We start from the raw sequence: 21,294 nt of genomic DNA, 5'->3' as shown, positions 1-21,294 counted from the left end.
GAGTGAAAATAATTCTCATTTCCCAGTTATATTTTTTGCTAATGATTTTAAATTCATCACTTTTTGTTACCAACCCACTCAGTAGAGGAAATAGCTTTCTCCATCTGCTTTATCCAAACGTCACATCATCTTGGAAACCTCTATTATTAAATCACCTATTAGCATCTCTGTTCCAAGGAGAACGGATCCCAACTTTGCCAACCTCTTCTCATAACTGAAGTCCCTCATCCGTGGTAACCCTCCTCAGTATCCTAAGGCCTTTACTAAATGTGGTGCTCAGATTTTTTTTTTTTACTATTTGTTCATGGGATGTGGGTGTGTTTGGCTAGGCCAGCATTTATTACCCATTCCTAACTGCCCTTGAGAAGGTGGTGGTGCGCCGCCTTCTTGAACCTTTGCAGTCCATGTGGTGTAAATACACCATTAGTGCTGTTAGGGAGTTCCAGGGTTTTGACTCAGCAGTGAAGGAATGGTGATATAGTTCTAAGTCAGGATGGTGTGGGACTTGGAGAAGAACTTGCAGGCGGTGCGTTCCCTTGCATCTGCTGCCCTTGTCTTTCTAGGTGGTGGAGGCCACAAGTTTGGAAGATGTTGTCAAAGGCAGCTTGGTGGGTTGCTGCAGTGCATCTTATAGATGGCACACATTTCTGCCACGGTGCATTGGTGGTGGAGGAAGTGAATGCTTAAATTGGTAGATAGGATGCTAATCAACCAGGCTGTTTTGTCCTGGATGGTATGGAACTTTGAGTGCTGTTGCAGCTGCACTCATTCAGGCAAATGGAGTATTCCATCATACTCCTGAATTGTTCACAATACTCCACCTGAGGTCTAACCATTGACTCAAAGTTTTAGCATGACCTATTTGTATTTATATTCTTTGCCTCTATTTATAAACCTAAATAGCCCATATGCTTTTCTTCAAACTAGCTTTCAGGATTTGAGTATAAGACACCAAGATCCCCTGGTCATTTGCACTTTGCAAATCATGACGTTTACCTTTCCATATTAGTTCTCCCAACGTGCATCTCTTCATAATTCTCCATATTCAATTATATCTACCATGCTTTTGCACATGGCAGCATTCTGTTTACATTACCCTGAAATTTATAGCTACTATTTTGCCAAGTTTGGTATCACCTGAAAACTTAATGATGCTGCCCAACATGTCTGAGTCTAGGTTGTTTATACAATTTGAAAAAAAGAGTAACTGAACCAAAATTGGCCAGTGAGTTTTGCACTGCAAACAACCTTCCAGTCTGAAAAACCTACATCCACCACCAACCTTCCCATCACTGAGTCAATCTTGTATCCATACTGTCACTTTCCCCTTAATTCCATTGACTTACATTTCCTTAATAAGCCTATGAGGCACTTCGTTGAATGCCTTCTGAAAGTACATATATAAAACAACTACCACATTACCCTGAAAAAACTCAGCAGGTCTGGCAGCATCTGTCGAAGGGTCATGAGGACTCGAAACGTCAACTCTTTTCTTCTCCGCCGATGCTGCCAGACCTGCTGAGTTTTTCCAGGTAATTCTGTTTTTGTTTTGGATTTCCAGCATCCGCAGTTTTTTTGTTTTTACCACACTATCCTGCATTGTTTGAGGTTAAGGGCCATCAATGGTTATCACTATGCATAATAAGTGCTTGAGCGAAATCAAACCACAGTTAACAACTGGAAAGGTTAAAAATGTTAAAAAAATAAAGGTCAGTTTCTACATCACACCCAAAAGTGGAAGTATTCTCAAAATCTCACAGCACAGAAGGACATTCAGCCCGTTGTGCTGTGCTGACTGTTTGAAAGAGCTTTTCAATTGATCCCACTCCCTTGCAAATTTCTCCCCTTGAAGTAATTATCCAATTAGGTGGATGTTAAAATGCAGAGGTAGATTTTAACCAATTATCAGCCCCAGTGCAAAGCTTCATTTGCCAAGCAGGAATGCCAATAGGCATGAAGGGTCCAATGGCCACCATCTGTACGGTTAAATGATATATAACAATTAAAGAACATAGATGATGCTAACAGCTTAGCAAACCTTCCATGTAAGTGTTGCTGTATATCTTGTATCTCATTCCCCATTACTACCTTTTTTGTACATTAAAGTCACATTCCTTCAAAGAAAACATTTGCTCTTTCGGAACATCAGAGTGGACAGTGTAGTAAAAGATCAATAAAAACTACAAATGTAATGATTCTCTCTGCCATTGGTGGGAGAGTTAACTTGTGAAAGCCTGCATCTGCAGGTCAACTCTCCCAGCTTTCATTTTTTTTTTAAAAATGGCTTCCTCCAAGGTCTCATGTCTGATTGTAACAAAAACAATTATTCATTGGAAACAAGATTCTAATGCAAATTTCTTGGACTGCCAAGTGAAGTTGGAGTTAAAGATTTAAAGGCAGCTGTTCTGAATATGGGGCGACATGGGAAAGGTGGACAAAAGTGGAAGGATACAGACCTCAGATCATGTTTGGAAGAAAGTAAAATTAGACCATATTATCTTAAGCACAAACCTAAAGTCAGAGATTCTAAAAAGGGTCTTGCCATCTCTAACAGTTCCCAGGAACAACTGTACTACAGTGTCACATATACCCACACTGCTGTTATAGTGTCACAAATCTGTAGAATAACACAATCATCTGTCACATTAAAATTCTCACAAGTGTTTCCAAACCATTACTTACGGTACACCCTCAACATTCCAAAAACTGGGAAAAAAGAAAAAGTCAAACCTCCAATTACTCACAGTTAACAGGTGGAAAATCTAATGCCCCACTAGCAGCAGATTTATAACTCATACAAATTCAAAGATTACCTTCAAATAGTCCACTTATTAAGACTGTATACTTTGAAGTCAGGGTTCTCAAAGTGAAGAGTGGTGTTGTACTGAAAAAAAAAGACTTTTTCACCTCTTACTGATCTGTTCTACTTCCGCCTCACCATTTGCCCTGCTGAAAGTGCTTCCATGATGGGTTGGGGTTCTAAAAGCAGCAAGGGCCCTTCAGCTCTTGCAATGTGGCCACTTTTCAAGCATGAAATGGGATAGAACACACTTTGCTGATGGACATTACAGCCATCCAATGCATGTACACTACTTAGAGCAGGAGTTGATTGACAGTAATCTGGAACAGGAACCTGAGCTGATGTTTCCCTTCCTCAGACCAGGTACTGAGGTCAATTGTTGTACTCTAATGTCACTCCCCAATTAACTAATACAGCACAACATGATTGGTATGACCTATGAAGCATCTTTTAACAGACAAATTAAGTATTATGTGAAATTCATCTGAGAAGCAGTATTTTGAGATCGCTACCCTTTGGCAATTACAAACAGGCCAACAAATCAAATAAATGCTGATCAAATGCATCTAATTCTTGAAAGTTGATCAGCATAATTTTTCTATCCATAATTGATATTTAAGCAGGTTTATCCCGCAACAAACATACATTTATATACCACCTTTAATGTAATAAAAAAACCCAAAACATTTTGCAGGAATGTTGTCAAACAAAACTTGACACCAAAACAGAGCAGAATATTAGGGCAGGTGAGCAAAAACTTAATCAAATGTCTTATGGAGTATTTTAAAAGGAAGAGTGAGGGAATTCCAGAACTCAAGGCCCGGGCGGCTGAAGACATAGCAAACAATGGTGGAGCAATTGAAGTTAGGGCATGAACAAGCTGTACAATTTTCAGAATTGGAAGGGGTGCATAGATCTCAGATGATGACAGGGCTCGAGGAAGTTCCAGAGCTTGGGCAGGGCAAAGACCATGGAGGGATTTGAAAACAAGAATGAGAATTTTAAAACCGAGGGAACAAGTAGATGGATTGTTCAAAATAAAAACAGAAAATGCTGAATAAAACAAGCAGTTCTGAAGAAAGGTAATAGACCCTAAACGTTAACTATTTCCCTCCCCACATATGCAGTCCGATCTGTTGAATGTTTTCCAGCATTTTCTCTTTTTACTGCTTAGTTCCAGGATTCACAGTATTTTGTTTTTGATTGCTAGACAGTTAAATCTGCTTTGGTAAAAGCAGCCATATTTCCAAATCATTATTTATGGAACATTAAATCACGTACCAGAAATAGTCGGAAGTACCCACACTTGAAACTTTAACTTGTTATCTGCACGGACACTGACAGACAGACCTGCTGAGTATTTCCAGCAGTGCGGCTGTTTATGCTTCCGATTTACAGCTCCTGCCTCTTGTTTGCTTTTAACTTATAGAAGAGTCTTCTGCTGACAGATAGATTTTCAACTACCAAACTATTAAAACGCATTCTCAAAAACCCAAGATCTTAATTTTAAGTAAACATCCACAAAAGTGAGACTAAATTGCCACAGCAATTTGTACAACCTTCGATTATTTGTTTCTTTCCATTAACCCCTTACCGTGTCCCTCCAGACCAGGCATTTCTTGACCCTTGGACAACAGGAGTAAATCATGTTCTCACTTCAATGTTACAACTTAAAGTTCTGTTTCGAAAGTGAAACGCCAGTCACCAAATACACCGAAGAAAAGGAATAAATTTGAATAAATTTAACGAGAGTTGGAAACTTTAGGGCTACACTGATCTGCAAGGTTGCATCACTGCAACTTTTTCTTCCATATTTATTTACGTTGAGTGAACTTTGCAGCCAATGATTCAGAAAAAGGGGAGAAAAACACAATTAATCCCGTGATGCCACAAGCCGCCCATCTTGACAACCCATGGATTAATACATACCGGCAGGAAGGTGCCCCGCTTTGGTTTCCACTTTTTCCCTGGGAGGTGATGACATCCTTGCCCTTAGCTACTTTTTCGCTCACTCGCTGCTACAAAGTGGCAACGTGGCTACATACACATCAACACCTCCCGAGCATGCGCACTTTCCAATTCCTCCTTCTTCTCCATCCCATCGTGTCATCATACGCGGGGGCGTTGCGTCATTGCGCAGTCGTAGCGCCGTGCCAGGCCATGACATAACGGGGTCTGGAAGCTGGGAAGAGAAAGACGGCCCACGTGGGAATACAAAGTGGCATTGTGACGTCATGCGTTGCCCAGCCACTTAGAGAAGCCACCGGAAGTAAAGAGACCAATCGGAAAAAGAACCAGAGGGGCGGGGGGAGGAAGGAGGAGATCTGTTTATTTTGCAGTTATTGGCATGAGGCATGGATTGTCAGAGAGGCTGGCTGGGTGGAGGTAGATCCAATTGCAAAAGGGCACTGGATATCGTAGAAACATAGAATGGTTACAGCACAGAAGGAGGCTATTTGGCCATTTATGTCCACGGGGGCTTTCTGCAAGGGCAACTCAGCTAGTCCCACTAAGATAAAAGCAAAATACTGCGGATGCTGGAAATCTAGAACAAAAACACCTGGAAAAACTCAGCAGGTTTGACAGCATCTGCGGAGAGGGATACAGCTGACGTTTCGAGTGCGTATGACCCTTCATCAGAACTAAGACATATAGAAATGAGATGAAATATAAGCTGGTAGAAGGGGGCGAGACAGGAGAGCTCGATAGGGGGCCAGTGATAGGTGGAGGCCAAGAAGAGACTGCCAAAGATGTCATAGACAAAAGGACAAAGGGGTGTTGATACACTCTATCTATCACTGGCCCCCTATCGAGCTCTCCTGTCCTAGCCCCTTCTACCAGCTTATATTTCATCTCATTTCTATATGTCTTAGTTCTGATGAAGGGTCATACGGACTTGAAATGTCAACTGTATCCCTCTCCACAAATGCTGTCAGACCTGAGATTTTCCAGGTATTTTGTTTTTGTTTCAGCTAGTCCCACTCCTGCTAGCCCTGCAATTTTTTTCTCTTTAGGTTTGAATTCCCTCAGGGGCACAATGAACCTGCTTCTATACACTCCCAGACAGTGCATACCAGGTCCTAGCCACTTTTTCCTCATATCGCCTCTGGTCCCTTTGTCATTTACCTTAAATCAGTGTCCTCTGGTTCTCTACTCTTACGCCATTAGGAACAGTTTCTCCCCACCAACTCTGTCTACCACCCCTCATGATTTTGAATATATGGATATGATTTGAATAAGCTGATTCTGGACTGGTTTGGTCTGTTTAGCCATCAAAAGAAGTGAGGGAGATGACCTCACCAAAGTTCCAGGGCTGCATCCCTAACATTCCTTACCAGTGAAAGGGTGCCAAAAATATATTTGAAAGGAAAAAAATTGCAGGGAAATGGAGGAAATGGAATGAATAGTTCGCTCAAAGAGCTAGTACAGGCATCCTGGACCAAATGGCCACACTCTATGTTGTATGATATTGGGATTCAGTTGTCCGCCCTTCAAATAACCAAGCTACTGGTGTCCCACCATAGTTGCTGTTAGGGGAAAATTAAAAATGCTAAAAGAGAACACTGTAAGAATTTACTGAAGGACAATTCAAACCTCCAAGCAGCCATGGATGTTAAACTTTTTGACAGCTGAGGGTAAGCAGATGGACATTGCACACAAAGAAGCTTTGAGTTTGTGTGATTTACACAGTTTCAAGAGATGAGCTAATGTCCAGTCACAGGCAGAACCATTCAAGTGGTGCTACGATGCGGTAAAGCCTTGAGAGCTGGACTGGAGGTAAAACATAACATGAAGTTAGTTTAGGTATACTCCTCTCTCAGAACGGTACAGGGCAGATGGTTTAGCTTAGATTTGGGAGGACATACAAAGACAAGAGAAGTCTTTTGATGAAACACAAGCAGTCTTGAGTTGTGAGAACCAAGGTCTTTGCGTACATGTTTTAATTTTGATTGGATAATATAATTATGTATACACCCTTTAGAATAATTGGTTAGCAAAATCACATGTTTATGTACTCAATAGGATAGTTTTAACATGGTACCTATGTGTAGGTTACCAATTGGATATATTCAAATGTATTGTGATAAGAAAAAGTACAAAAGTAATGAAATGTAATCAATCAGGGAGCTGCTGGGTCTTCCTTCTTAGGAAGGATTGCAGCTGCCTTGGATATGCTTGAATAAAACTGGTAAAAAGAAGCCTGATTCTCTGTGGTCGTTGTGTTATCAGGGAATGTAGTTTCACCTCTTCAACTGGCCTATGTGGTAGTTGTTGGATGGGAGGCAATACCCTCTTCAGTTGTCAACTATCCATTTCACTCATGCGGATTTAGATTATCCAGCTCGTCTCAGAGCTCAGATGTTCATTGATTCTTCAACATTTATACTCATGTTTGAATTGCCTTGTATTCCAGCGATAGAACAGCAATCCTAACAAATTTGAATCTCTTGTCTTACATCATGGTTTACAATTAAATAATATTCTGCACTTAGCCTAAATAATCATGGGGCAAAAGTTGGGGAGGAAATAAATACAATAACTATCACTAGAGAAAAAGTATTAGGGAAATTAATGGGGCTAAAGGCCGATTAGTCACCTGGACATGTTGGGTTGCATCCTAGGATATTAAAGAAAATAGCTACAGAGAGAGTGGATACACTGGTAGTAATCTTCCAAGAGTCCTTAGATTCTGGAACAGTCCCAGAGGATTGGAAAACTGCCAATGCAACATGCTTATTCAAAAAGAGAGGGACACAAACAACAGGTAACTATAGGCCAGTTAGCTTAACATCTGTCATTGGGAAAATGTTGGAGTCTATTATAAAAGATGTAATAGCAGAGCATTTAGAAACGCATAATATAATCAATCAGAGTCAGCATGGCTTTATGAAGGGGAAATCATGCCTGACAAATTTGTTAGAATTCTTTGAGGACGTAACAAGCAAGATAGATAAAGGGGAACCAGTAAACATAACATATTTGGATTTCCAAAAGGCTTTCAATAAGGTACCACACATAAGGCTGCTTAATAAGATAAGAGCCCATGGTGTTGGGGGTAGTATATTAACATGGATAGAAGAGTGGCTAACTAATAGAAGACAGAGTTGGGATAAGGGGGGCACTTTCAGGATGGCAGCCTGTAACTAGTGGAGTGCCACAGGGATCAGTGCTGGGGCCACAATTACTTACAATATATATTAATGACTTAGATGAGGGAAATGAATGTACAATCACCAAGTTTACGGATGACACAAAAATAGGTGAGAAGGCAAGTGGTGATGATGACACAAAGAATCCTACATTTCTACAGAGGGATATTGACATGTTAAGTGAGTGGGCAAAAACATGGCAGATGGAACATAATGTGGGAAAGTGTTAGGTTATGCACTTTGGCAGGAAGAATAGAGGAGCTGAATATTATTTACGTGGAGAAAGACTGAAGAAAGCTGCAGCACAGAGGGATTTGGGGTTCCTCGTGCATGAATCCCAAAAAGCTAACATACAAGTTCAGCAGGTAATAGGGAAGGCAAATGGAATGTTGACCTTTATTTCAAAGGGAATGGAGTATAAAAATAGGAAAGTCTTGCTAAAACTATACAAGGCACTAGTTAAACTACACATAGAATACTGTGAACAGCTTTGATCCCCTTATCCAAGGAAAATATACTGGCATTGGAGGCAGTCCAGAGAAGGTTCACTAGGTTGATCCAGGGTATGGAGGGATTTTCTTATGAGGAATGATTGAGTTGGTTGGGCCTGTACTCATTGGAGTTTAGAAGATTAAGAGGTGACCTTATTGAAACGTATAAGATTCTTAGGGGCTTGACAGGGTAGATGCTGAGAGGTTGTTTCCCCTTGTGGGACAGCCCAGGACCAGAGGGCATAATCTCAGAGTAAGGGAGTGCCCACTTAAAACAGAGATAAGGAGGAATTTCTTCTCTCAGGGGGTAGTCAATCTGTGGAATTCTTTACCGCAGAGGGCTGTCGAGGCTCAGTCATTAAGTATATGCAAGGCTGAGATAGACAGATTTTTAATCAGTAAGGGAATCAAGGGTCATGGAGAAAAGACAGGAAAGTGGAGTTGAGGATTATCAGATCAGCCATGATCTCATTGAATGGTGGAGCAGACTCAATGGGCCAAATGGCCTACTTCTGCTCCTACATCTTATGGTCTTATGGTCTTTCTATAGTGTTTAATATCTCACTTGTTGACAATCATGGCATTGCATGAGGGCAGTCAAGAGCAAGAACAATGTTTAGTTGAAATGCGATTGGAAATTAGGTGATGGTTGCACCAGGGCACACATATATAATTCAGACACCATTTTAATATTATACATACTGTTCTTATTTTTATATTGCATGATAAATCCCTGTTTAAAGAAAAAACTACGGGTGAACTGACAGAGAAGTTTAAAATCTTGGAGCAGCTGATAGAAACAGACTGTTTCCAATGGTTGAGTTGCCGAGATTGAAGAAAATATAAATAAAAAATTAAAAATCAGAGATTGAACACAGAATAGGAGAAAATTTCTATACAAGCAGTTGCAACTGTAAAGTTACTGATTGATTTGTCTTGACTCCACTGTAATGCCAGCTGCCCTAGACCCTAAGCTCTGGAATTCCCTCCTTAAACTTCTCCCCCTCACCACCACTCCCCCTTTAAGATGCTTCTCTTTAACCAAATTTTTGGTCGCTTCTGATAATGTCTCCTTCTTTGACCCAGTGCTATTTTTTGTCTGATTACATTCTTATTGTCTTGTGACATTTTGCTACATCAAAAGCACTATATAATTTTAAGTTGTTGTTGAAGCAGGGATAATGCCAACATTTTAAAAAAGATCTAGGTGATTAAAGGAAAGGCATGTGGGAACAGTGACTCTGATTGCTATTCATGTAGAGGGTAAATATCACCATGGACTAGCTGGGCTGAATAGCCTGTTTGTGTTTTTAAATCTCTGTTTAAATCTGTGTCTAATGAAAGCAATGAATAAAACTTGTGATATAATTACCTTCTCATGCCAGTCACTTGGAGAGGTTCCAATTACCGTGTGGCAAGTTTACATAAAGCAAGTAGTAAGTTGTCTGGAAGAGCAGGCAGTTGTAGCATTACTAATGTTGCAGTTGTAAGATTTTTTAAAGATTATTATCTGGATAGATTTGCATGAGGCCTTGGGTAGGATTTTCTGGCCCCGCCCACCACCAAGCTTGTCTTGTCCCGTCGAAAGTCAATGGACTTTTGGCAGGGCTGCCGAATCTCCCACAGCAGATCCTGCCACGACCGGACCAGAAAATCCCAACTCTTGTCTCAGTGACCGTCATTCAAGGCTAAACAGCAACAATAACTTGTATTTATATAGTGCCTTTAATGTAATAAATTTCCACAAAGGTTTCACAGGAGCCTTATATAACAAAATATGGCACTGAGCTAGAAGGAGACTTTATGGTAGATAACCAAAAGCTTTGTCAAACAGGTAGGTTTTAAAGAAGCCCTCTTCTCTTGCCTTCCCTCATATCTCAAGCCTCTGGTAGCTAGGAACAGCCTTGCAACTTTTTTTTTGCACATCCCAAGGCCTTTGCACTTTAGTAACCAAAACTGTGTGCCATGTGTTCCTCCCTATCTCCATTATCTTCTCCAGCTGCACAATGCTCCAAGATATCTGTGCTGCTCTAATTCTAGCCTCTTGAGAACCCCTGGTATTAATTGCCCTACCATTCTATCCTATCTTCAGCTGTCTTGGAACCAAGCTGTTCCAAAATCGCTCTGCCTCCATGGCTGCCTTTCTTCCTTTGTGATGCTCCTTAAAACCTGCCTCTTACTGCCCTAATATTCCCTTAGTTGAGGTACAGATCAGCAATAATCTATCAACTGAATTGATATCAAAACAAAAATAAATGAGTATGATATGACTGTCATTTCAGAGACGAGGCTGCAAAGTGACCATGACTAGAACCTGGATATTCAAGGGTATTTGACATTTCAGAAGGAATGGAAGAATAGAAAATGAGGTGGGTAGCTCTGTTAATAAAGGATGAGATCAGTACAGTAGTGAGAAATAATCTTGGTTCAGAAATTAAGATGTAGAATCAGTTTGAGTGGAGATAAGAAATAGCAAAGGACAGAAGTCACTGGTGGATATAATTTATAAGCTCCTTGACAGCAGCTAGTATAAATGAAGATATGATGGGGGATTGTAAGAAATGTACTGCAATAATTGTGTGAGATTTCAATTTTCACATAGATTGGGCAAATAAATTGGCAAAGGCAACCTGCAGGATGAGTTCATGGAGTTCAGGAGAGTTTCTTAGAACAATACATTCTGAAATCAACCAGGGAACGGGTTATTTTAGACCTGGTATTGTGTAATGAGACAGGTTTAATCAATTAGCTCATAGTATAAGATCCTCTAGATAAGAGTGATCATAACATTATAGAAGTTCATTCTCAGTATGAGGGTTCTAAATGTGGATTCTAAACTAGAGTCTTCAACTTAAATAAAGGCAACTCAAAGGGTATGAAGACGGAGTTGGCTAAAGTGGAATGGGAAAATAAGTTAAAAGATAACACAGTAGAGTAACAATAACTGAATTTTAAGGAGATATTTCAAACCTCTCAAAAAATATATATTCCATTGTGAAAGAAAGACTCGGTGAGAAGAATGTATCATCTGTGGCTAACTAAAGAAGTTAAGAATGATATCAAATTGAGGAAAGACATACAATGTTGCCAAGATTAGTGGTAGCCCAGAAGATTGGAAACATCTTAGAAACCAGCAAAGGGTTACTAAAAAAATAATGAGAGAGAATTTGGATTATCAAAGAAAGCAAGCAGAAATATAAAGACAGTAAAAGTTTTTTCAAGTATATAAAAAAAAGAGTAACTAAAGTGAGTGTTGGTCCCTTAGAGGGTGAGACTAGGGGAATAATAATGGGAAAAGAAGGAAATGGCAGAGACTTTGAACCATTAGTTTGTATCTGTCTTCACAGTAGAAGGCACAAAAGACATCCCAAAAATATAGAGGATCAAGTGGCAAAAGGAAGGAGGAAATTAAAACAATCATGATCACTAGGGAAAAAGTACTTGGATAACTAATGGGATTAAAGGCTGACCTGATGGCCTGCATCCCAGGGTCTTAAAATAAGTGGCTGCAGAGATAGTGGATTAATTGCTTGTAATCTTCCAAAATTCTCTAGATTCTGGAAAAGTCCCAGTGGATTGGAAAACTGCAAAATGTAATACCTCGATTCAAGACAGGAAGCAGGAAATTATAGGCAAGTTAATCTAACATCTATCATTAGGAAAATGGGGAATCCATTATTAAGGGGGTAGCAGTTGCTCCAGAATGACTTGACATGTAAGTGCCAAGTTTATTAATACACACAATCTTTTTCACCTTATTGTCAAATACTTCCACATAATCCATATTTGTATAAAACAACAATTGTAAAAACACAGCAGGTCCAGAAAAATTTGGGAGCAGTAATGTTGAGTTAATATTGACTTGTCAGCAAATCTGGAAACTGGGAAGTAAATGGCCCAGATTTTCTGATTAAATTAGCAGCAAACTTTCACACGTTCTTCACCACTGCTGAGCATCAGAACCCAGAGGAAGTCCCGATGTGCGCACATGTGCTGTACTTACCCAAGAATTTCAAACTTCTGATGGGCAGCGATTTGCGGCCTGGACTCCTTTTGGATGCCTCCGTGCTGACCCTGCTATTGTGGGCTTCAGCTGAACTTGCCGAGGAATTTACTTCAGGATACGCATGCTATTAATCACAGGCAAACGACCTAGTTTGAAAGTGATTAACAGCAGAAACTGTACCAGGATGATCACAAAATGTATGTAAAAATAAACTTGCTGAAAAATTAACACTCACCACCCTCCAATCATCCCCCACAACCTCTCCCCCCCCCCCATACTCCACCCGTCTACATTCCCACCTGACTCACCAACCAACTTGTAAACCGTTCTTATCCATTGCTAAACACTTCTGCAATTAAAAGATAACAATGGGTGGAATAGTCCACCCCCGCTGGTGGCGGGGGTTGCAATATGACAGGAAGGTTAACAGTCATAAAAACAAAAAAACTGCGGATGCTGGAAATCCAAAACAAAAACAGAATTACCTGGAAAAACTCAGCAGGTCTGGCAGCATCGGCGGAGAAGAAAAGAGTTGACGCTTCGAGTCCTCATGACCCTTCGACAGAACTTGAGTTCGAGTCCAAGAAAGAGTGGAAATATAAGCTGGTTTAAGGTGTGTGTGTGGGGGGGCGGAGAGATAGAGAGAGAGAGAGGTGGGGGGGGTGGTGTGGTTGTAGGGACAAACAAGCAGTGATAGAAGCAGATCATCAAAAGATGTCAACGACAATAGTACAATAGAACACATAGGTGTTAAAGTTAAAGTTGGACATAAAGTTGTAAAGTAACACATTCATTTCGATAATATCACCAACTTTAACTTTAACACCTATGTGTTCTATTGTACTATTGTCGTTGACATCTTTTGATGATCTGCTTCTATCACTGCTTGTTTGTCCCTACAACCACACCCACCCCCCCCCCCCCTCCACCTCTCTCTCTCTCTCTATCTCTCCGCCCCCCACACACACACCTTAAACCAGCTTATATTTCAACTCTTTCTTGGACTTGAACTCAAGTTCTGTCGAAGGGTCATGAGGACTCGAAACGTCAACTCTTTTCTTCTCCGCCGATGCTGCCAGACCTGCTGAGTTTTTCCAGGTAATTCTGTTTTTGTTTTAGGTTAACAGTCAGTTTCACGCCATCATGAAACCAGTTAGCCACTGTCCGTTCCACCCATCAACAGCAGGCCGCCTTTCCTGCCATGCATTGCTGGGATAATAATTTCAATGTATTTGCATTTCATTGTCTTCTCTGCCCACCGCAATCATCCTCCCCCCCACGTTGAATTGACCTCCCACATCGGCGTGACTTAGGAACGGCGTGATTCACAACAACATTTAAAAGGCATGCACCTGGCGAGCAGAACTTTGAAGGGAACTCGCGAGAGTCGCCCGTTCAACTTCAAGGAAGAGGCGCCGTATATTTAGGCGAGGGCATAGGCAAGTCATTTTTTCACATCTGGCTGACAGCGTGGTGCCGGGTCAAGGGCTGCACTGCAGTCAGGGTGAGGTCAGGGGGCAAGGCAGCACAGTCTGGTGGTAGTATACAAGCACATGTTGGGGGTGGGGGGTAAGTGGCCATGCATTAGGGAAACCTTGTATAAAGTGAGCATTCTTCCACAACTGAAACAGTTCAGGCACAGCTACATTGACATGATAGGAGTTGGGCCTCTAGCTTATCTGCCCAGTCAAGCAAAATAGAGGCATGAAAGTGCCACAAAATGCTCCTGAACTATTCACCCCCTCAGGCACAGATTGCAAATTAATGAGCATCTTAGGGGGCTGCGGAACAATTGGACGAATGGGCAAGTTGGACAATCTCCTTGCGAAAGCTGGCCATGGAGCAGTCACTGGTGGAGGCACTCACAGCCCCTTGCAATGTTTTCATTCAGGTTTGGACCAGTTTCCCCCCTGGTCCATGCTAACAGCGTAGCCTTGCAGTGTGGGTTAGGAGAATGTCTGTGCCTGAGCTGAGAGCAAAGCATGCAGTCAGTTCAGTGAGTGAAGCAGCCACCAATTGGTCAGGTGGAGCGAGGCGGAGGTGGATGGGGTTTCGGACAGCCTTGCAGCACACTAAACTCTGGCCAGCCAAGTGGTGGCCAGCACTCTCCAGGATGTGTTAAGTGACCTTGAGGCGGAGTTGGAGCAGCACATGTAGCCATGGGAAGTCTCTAGGAGACCAATGCTAACCCATGTGTCTCTCTCTTTTATCCTGCAGGAGGGGTACATCAGGAGCATGGAGCCCAGTGACCTGGCTGTATGCCTCAAGGCTTACAGAGAGCAGAGACAAAGGAGAAGAGAGCAATGGAGGCAGCAGGCTTGCAGAGGGAGGAGTAGCGCCCTCAAGAAGAAGGGAGGGCTGGGGCTCCTGCGCATGCCGCTGAAGAGCCATAGCGACCTGTCACGGGTCGGCGCATGGCTAGACCCAGGTTTTACAGATGGTGCTTGTCATTCCTGTAGCTGACTGAGAACCAGTGTCGCCGAAGACTGCGCATGTCCAGGGAACTGTTCAGTCATATATGCCACCTACTGCAGAATTCGGCACCAAGGGGATTTGGAGGCCAGTGGCCGTAAAAGTGACAGCGGCGCTCAATTTCTACACCAGTGGCTTCTTCCAGGGCTCCACAGGGATCTTGCAAGTGCATCTAGGAGGTAATGGACATCATATTCGTGAAGACACCACAACTTTGTGCTTTTCGACCGGGACCGGACAAACCAGGAAGCAACAGCGCTAGGATTTGCACAGATCTCTGGTTTTCCACAAGGTTGCCATCGACTGCACTCATGTAGCACTTAGATTTCCATGGCAACAAGCAGTGCACTTTGTGAACCACAAGGGTTTCCACTCACTGAATGTTTAGCTGGTCTGCAACCACAGCAAGCACATCCTCCAGGCTTGTGCATAATTCCCAGGGAGTGTCCATGACTCCTACATTCTCAGCATATTCCAAGGCCCCTTATTGGCCCTATGGAGAATGAGGCTGGGGAAATAATAGGAAACGGCAGAAGAGTTGAATAAATACTTTGCATGGGAAGGCAAATAGAATGTTGGCCTTTATTTCAAAGGAAATGGAGTATAAAAATAGGGAAGTCTTGCTAAAACTATACAAGGCACTAGTTAGACCACACCTAGAATACTCGTCCCCTTATCTAAGGAAAAATATATTGGCATTGGTGGCAGTCCAGAGAAGGTTCACTAGGTTGATCCCAAGTATGGAGGGATTTTATTTTGAGGAGAGGTTGAGTAGGTTTGGCCTGTACTCATTGGAGTTTAGAAGAGTGAGAGGCGAGCTTATTGAAACATATAAAATTCTTAGGGGTCTTGACAGGGTAAATGCTGAGAGGTTGTTTCCCCTTGTGGGAGGTTGTAGGACCAGAGGGCATAATCTCAGAATAAGGGATCGCCATTTAAGACAGAGATAAGGAGAAATTTTTTCTCTCAGAGGGTAGTCAATCTGTGGAATTCTTTACTGCAGAGGGCTGTAGAGGCTGAGTCATTAAATATATTCAAGGCTGAGGATAGACAGGTTTTTAGTTAGTAAGGGAATCAAGGGTTATGGGGAAAATGCAGGAAAGTGGAGTAGAGGATTATCAGATCAGCCATGATCTCATTGAATGGTGGAGCAGACTCAATGGGCCAAATGGCCTACTTCTGCCCCTACATCTTATAGTCTTACTGTCTTATGGTTCACAGAGGCTACTGTTTTGGCTCCTCAGGGACAAGGGCTACCCGCAGAGGACTTGGCTGATGACACCCGTGCAGTGGTCTCTGAGTGCAGCAGGGAGAGGTACAACAAAGCTTGTGCTGCAACTTGCACTTTGGTGGAGTAAACCACTGGGATGTTGAAAATGAGGTTCTGGTGCCTGGACCAGTCTGGTAAAGCCCTGCAATATAGCCCACAGAGGGTGTCACACTTCGTTGTCACCTGCTGCGCCCTACCCAACCTGGCACTACAACTGGAGTGGGGGAGGGGGGTGGAGCTGCCTGAGGAGAAGATGGAGGAGCTGCACGTAAGAGGACATCAATGGGGATGAGGGTGATGAGGTCCTCGAAGGTGAGGATGACAACGATGAGGCTGTTGCATTGTCCAGACAAGACAGGCACGGTTGGGAGGCCCTCATAGCTGCTAGATTCGTGGAGGATGATGATGGCATGTAATGGGGACACTTGATAAATCCTCACAATGCATCTGTGAACATTTGACTCCAGTCTGGCTGATTGCAGCATACATACCCTCTGAGATAAGTCTCCTGTCATGGAGACACAACGGATGCCCATAGTCCCTACATTCCAGGAGGACAATGACAACATGCAGTGGGGACACTCCATAGATCCTCACTTGGCTTATGTAAATGTTTGATTCCTCTCTAGCTGATGGCAGATCGCTTGCACTCTCTGAACAGGGTCATAACATGGAGATGCAGCTGGGAAACATTAACTTCTCTTGATCCTATGGCATCTTTCATAGGCTGAATCCTTCAAGGCCACACTGTTACTGGACACAGATGCTGATGAGATGAGAGGCCAGCTGCACCTCAGTGTTGCTGAGAGCACACAGAGAGAATGACGGAATTCTGTGCTGTCGGCCCAGGACATTCTGGCAGCAATGATAAGCCCCATTGAGGTACAGACATAACTGATGTGTCTAATGACTGTGAAGTTGCATCATCAGTGTGCTGGGAAGGCTGCACAAAATACAGGGAGGAGGCTCTGGACTGAAACACCGATCTTTATCTTCTGCAGGAGCCAAGCTTTCACTCAGACTGACACAAACACTGCTCATCGTGACAAGGAGCCATAGACAGGATGACATTGTTGGGAGTTTATTTACAATAGTCAGCATTATGTATAAGTGATTAATGCCTTTGCCCACGTGGTGAAACTACATTTTCTTAACCTTCCTAACCCTGCTGCTACATCTTGGTGCTCCTCCAACATCCACAGCAGAGGAGGAAGCAGCCTGCTGACTGCTATACCATATCTGTGATGACCTTGGTGGATGTCCTCTGGAGGGCCAAGACCTGGAGGGCCCTGGCCTGCTTTGGAATTCCTACTGTGCAGCAGTGGCACCCTCCTCGGCCTGTGGCGCTGGAGCTAATGGGGTCGCAGGAAGAGGGGAGTTAGATCGGCCAGACATTCCCAGAGTCACCTGGTTGGATGACCCTGGGTGTTGAGCTGTTGCATGGTCCCCCTCCCTATGGGTTGCTGACAGTCCCTGGCAGAGTCCTTGAGGAGAAGGGGTAGCTGGAATGAGATCCAGCTTCCCTGCACCCCTCTTGCGCTGACACTATTGGAGGCCAACTATGGCATCAGTGATGGACTTCAGCCTGCGCAGCAGTGCAGGACTGATGTCCTGGACCAAGGTCTCCATGGCGACTGCCATCCTACCAATGTTGATTTCGGTGCATTGGCATGAGTCACGATCACCTCGGACTGAAAGCAGATGGACTCCATCGTGCCTTTCAATCTGAGGAGTGTAGCTGTCATCCCTTCCTTCTGTTTGCATGATTGTCGCTGTAGATCCAACAACTGATTGAGGACTGAGTCCAGAGGCTCATCATCTGACTTGGATTCAGCAGATCCCTTGCCTCCAGCAGTCCTCTGAATGCCGGCAACCTTGGGTGTCCCTGCCTTCACCTCCTGTGGAACAGATTGTCTGCTGTGCTGACAACCTGAGCCTGCTGTACATGTCAGTCCAACTGAGGTGCATGTCACTGCGCTGGTGGGGGGTGTGGGAGAGCGCTGTGATGGGTACTGTCCTCAGGGTCCTCATCTGAGGCGTTGTTGGCACTGGAGTTGGGGACAAGGTTGCCTGAGGTCGACAGGGCGGATGTGCCTACGAGAGAAAGTGGAGATCATTAGTGCATGGATGCCACAGTACACAGAACAGTGTTGAGTTGCCACAGGAGTGATCTGGTGCATGATCCTCACTTCGATGCTTGGCACCGACCTCACCATCGCCACAGAAATGGTCCATGTCCTCTCCAGCCAGCTCTAATGTGTGGTCTTCAAAGGGAGTGAGGACTTTGATGTCTGGCACTCCAGCCCCGGACCTCTCCCTTTTATTGTGCGCGATCTTGTCCTGCACAAAGACAGATGGAAAGAGTGTGAGCAAGGTGCATGCCCGGCCAAATGAGAAGATGTCAGTTGTGCATGTGTGTGTGCTGAGTGGAGCCATGGATGGGCTGAGGAGGCAATCTCCAGAGGAGGTCAGGCCAGATGGAGATGTGAAGGTGTGTGCAAGAGAATGAGTGGTGATGTCCCTTGAGCTGGCAGTGAGTGAGATGCCAGTGAATGTGTGTTAGGCTTGTGAGTGGGTGAGATGAGATTGATGAGACGGTTGACTTATCTTGGGGGTATGGATGAGATTGTTCATCCTCTTTCTGCACTGGATGGCTGACTTCTTGTGTGCAGTATTGGCACCATCTCCCAAGCCAGATTGGTGGTATTGCTGCCCCTACTGCAGCCAGAGCGGGGGTAGGGGCCATCACAGTGGGCTTCCACGGCGTTCAAAAGACGTTCCAGGGACGCATCACTGAATTGGAGGGCTGCAGCCTTCTTGACTTTTGGGGCCTTTCGAGGCCATGTCTTCTGTGCAGCAGTCCTGCACTGGAAGCACTGAAAGGTGTGAGTGTGGCTGCAGATTAAATATAGTGCCCGGCTTGAGGAAGAGGCGAGGTGATGGTGTGGTGGGCGAATCAGGGGCCGCCCACCAGTGTAACAGCATGCTCCCCGTGAGCGAGTAATTAATGAGGCAGGAATGGGATGATGAGGCGTGAAATCCCGCCATTGCAGCTGGTGGGTAAATCGAATTTTCCCCCAACAGGGACCGCACTTTGTGCAAACCTGGGAAGATTTCACCTAATGCATTCTGAGCCCTAAGGCATTATATTCCATTGACTAAACAAATGAATTTAAAAATATCAATGCACTCAGAGACCTCATGCACTTTACCATTTATTCTTTAAAATAACTTTTTAAATTCAATTCAAAACTTGTCCATATTTACTGACATCAAATTGAGGCTATACAAACTTGTAAAAGTAATTACAAGTCTTTAAAGGATTGAAAATTGTGAAAAAAATGAAGAACTTTGAAAAACACTCACCAGAAGTCTGAAAAGCTGCTCGAACTCAAGGGGCATTTCTTCCAAATCTGACCTCAAAGGAGGCATGACCTCAGCACTTTGGCGTCCTGCCAGTATCCGTGGCTGCCTTCGCCAATGGCTACATCCTGCAGCCAGGATCAGAAGATCCTAAGCCTCCATTGGAAGGAGGAAAGGCTGCAGTTTTAATCATGTGCCTTGACATTGCCGCTGACGGGTAAATCTGGTCCAATGAGTTCCTTAATGTCAATGAACAAAACAAAGTGGAGAAGGACAGAAAGCAATCAGTAGAACTCAAGAACCGGCAATGCTGACTCCTGTCATAATTGGGCATGGGCATAATTACAAATAAAAAGACTTTTTGAAAATCTGATACAAGGAGAAAACTGGTGGATGGTATGCAAACATATTCCCAGCGAGGCTGAGAAAATATACTGAAAGGACAATTGTCTTTCATCGGGAAATTGTTTTTGTCTTTTTGAGGTGTCAGGTTGTAATACACTTGCCTCTGATCAGAGGTTGTGAGTTCCACCACAGACACATGGGCAGGATTTTTCTGATGCATGGTTTTCTGCCCCACCACCTGGAGAGTCATCGGGGAATGCATCTATGCTGATAACAACAGCCTCACAGCCATTTAACACTCTGAGGAGCGTTAATTGGCTGGAGATGGAACTTCTTTGCCTCACTTGGGTGGAAGTCCCATCTCAGAGAGTTGCCAGCTAATATTATTGGTTGGCAGTTCTGTAGTCCTGCAGCGCCTATGGCAGCAGTGACCAGGACTTGAACTACAAGCTGTCTCCAGATTCTAAGTCCCTGAGTCCGAGACCAGGTAAGTTTGGGGTTGGGGACTCTCACAGTGGGGAGGAGAGGTGTGGCACAGAGGAGGTGGGGCTTTTGATGGAGAGGGGTGGAAGGGATGGTTAGGAAGCACACACAAGGGGAGGATGTTTCTGGGGGAGAGGTCTGATGTGGAAAGGGGGCCCTTGAGGGTCACCCGTGGCCTGAGCCGTGTGACCTGACAGGCTTTCCTTCTGCTCCTGAACTCCTCCCGCCAGCCTCAAAATTGAGGCCAGGCAGGAAGCAGCCCTTAAGTGGCCAGTAATTGGAAGGCAGCCCAGGGAATTTTATGTGCCCCCTGCCAGCAAACTTGCAGTGTCAGACTGTAAAATTCTGCCCATGAGCACAAAATCTAGGCCAACACTCAATGCTGAGGGAGTGTTGCCAGAACAAGGCCCCATCTTCCCTCTTAGATGGACATAAAAGAACCCATGACAATATTCGAAAAAGAACACGGGAGTTCTGGTCAACATTTATCCCTCAACTACCGCCACTAAAATTGATGATCTGATCATTGTCACAGCCTGTGTACAAATTGGCTGTTGCATTTCCTATATTATCATTGTGATTGCTCTTCAAAATAAAACTTAATTGGCTGTTTAATGCTTTTGGACACCTTGAGGTCATGAAAGGTGCTATACAAACACAAATTCCTACTTTCTTTCAGGCATCTCTGGAACCTGCATTGTGTTACCATCAAAATGTGGTCTTATTGAGCCTCCTGTTTGACCAAATTCAAAAATATTGATTTATTTGTTGAATCAGAAATACCACCTGCACTGTACAATATGGTGTGATGTGAAGTTCAACTTTATGCTTAAGTTCCAAAGGCATCAAGTGGTAAGTTGCTTTTATATCTTGGTTAAATGAGTTCATTGGTCAACCGAACTTTAACTGCACGC

General features: G+C 43.7%; 1 protein-coding gene across 1 annotated transcript in view; it reads right to left on the bottom strand.

Moving 5' to 3' along the window:
• LOC121275645 (death-associated protein) overlaps positions 1-4,906 on the bottom strand; it is a 65,122-nt gene extending 60,216 nt beyond the window's left edge. Inside the window, exon 1 of the mRNA XM_041183150.1 lies at positions 4,730-4,906. Coding sequence (XP_041039084.1) covers positions 4,730-4,784 — 55 coding nt within the window. The 5' untranslated portion in view covers positions 4,785-4,906. The remainder of the gene's footprint in view (positions 1-4,729) is intronic.
• Between the last annotated feature and the right edge of the window lie 16,388 nt (positions 4,907-21,294).

Source organism: Carcharodon carcharias, chromosome 3, assembly GCF_017639515.1.
Source record: "Carcharodon carcharias isolate sCarCar2 chromosome 3, sCarCar2.pri, whole genome shotgun sequence".
Classification (NCBI taxonomy): domain Eukaryota; kingdom Metazoa; phylum Chordata; class Chondrichthyes; order Lamniformes; family Lamnidae; genus Carcharodon; species Carcharodon carcharias.
This window is presented reverse-complemented; position numbering and strand designations above follow the sequence as displayed.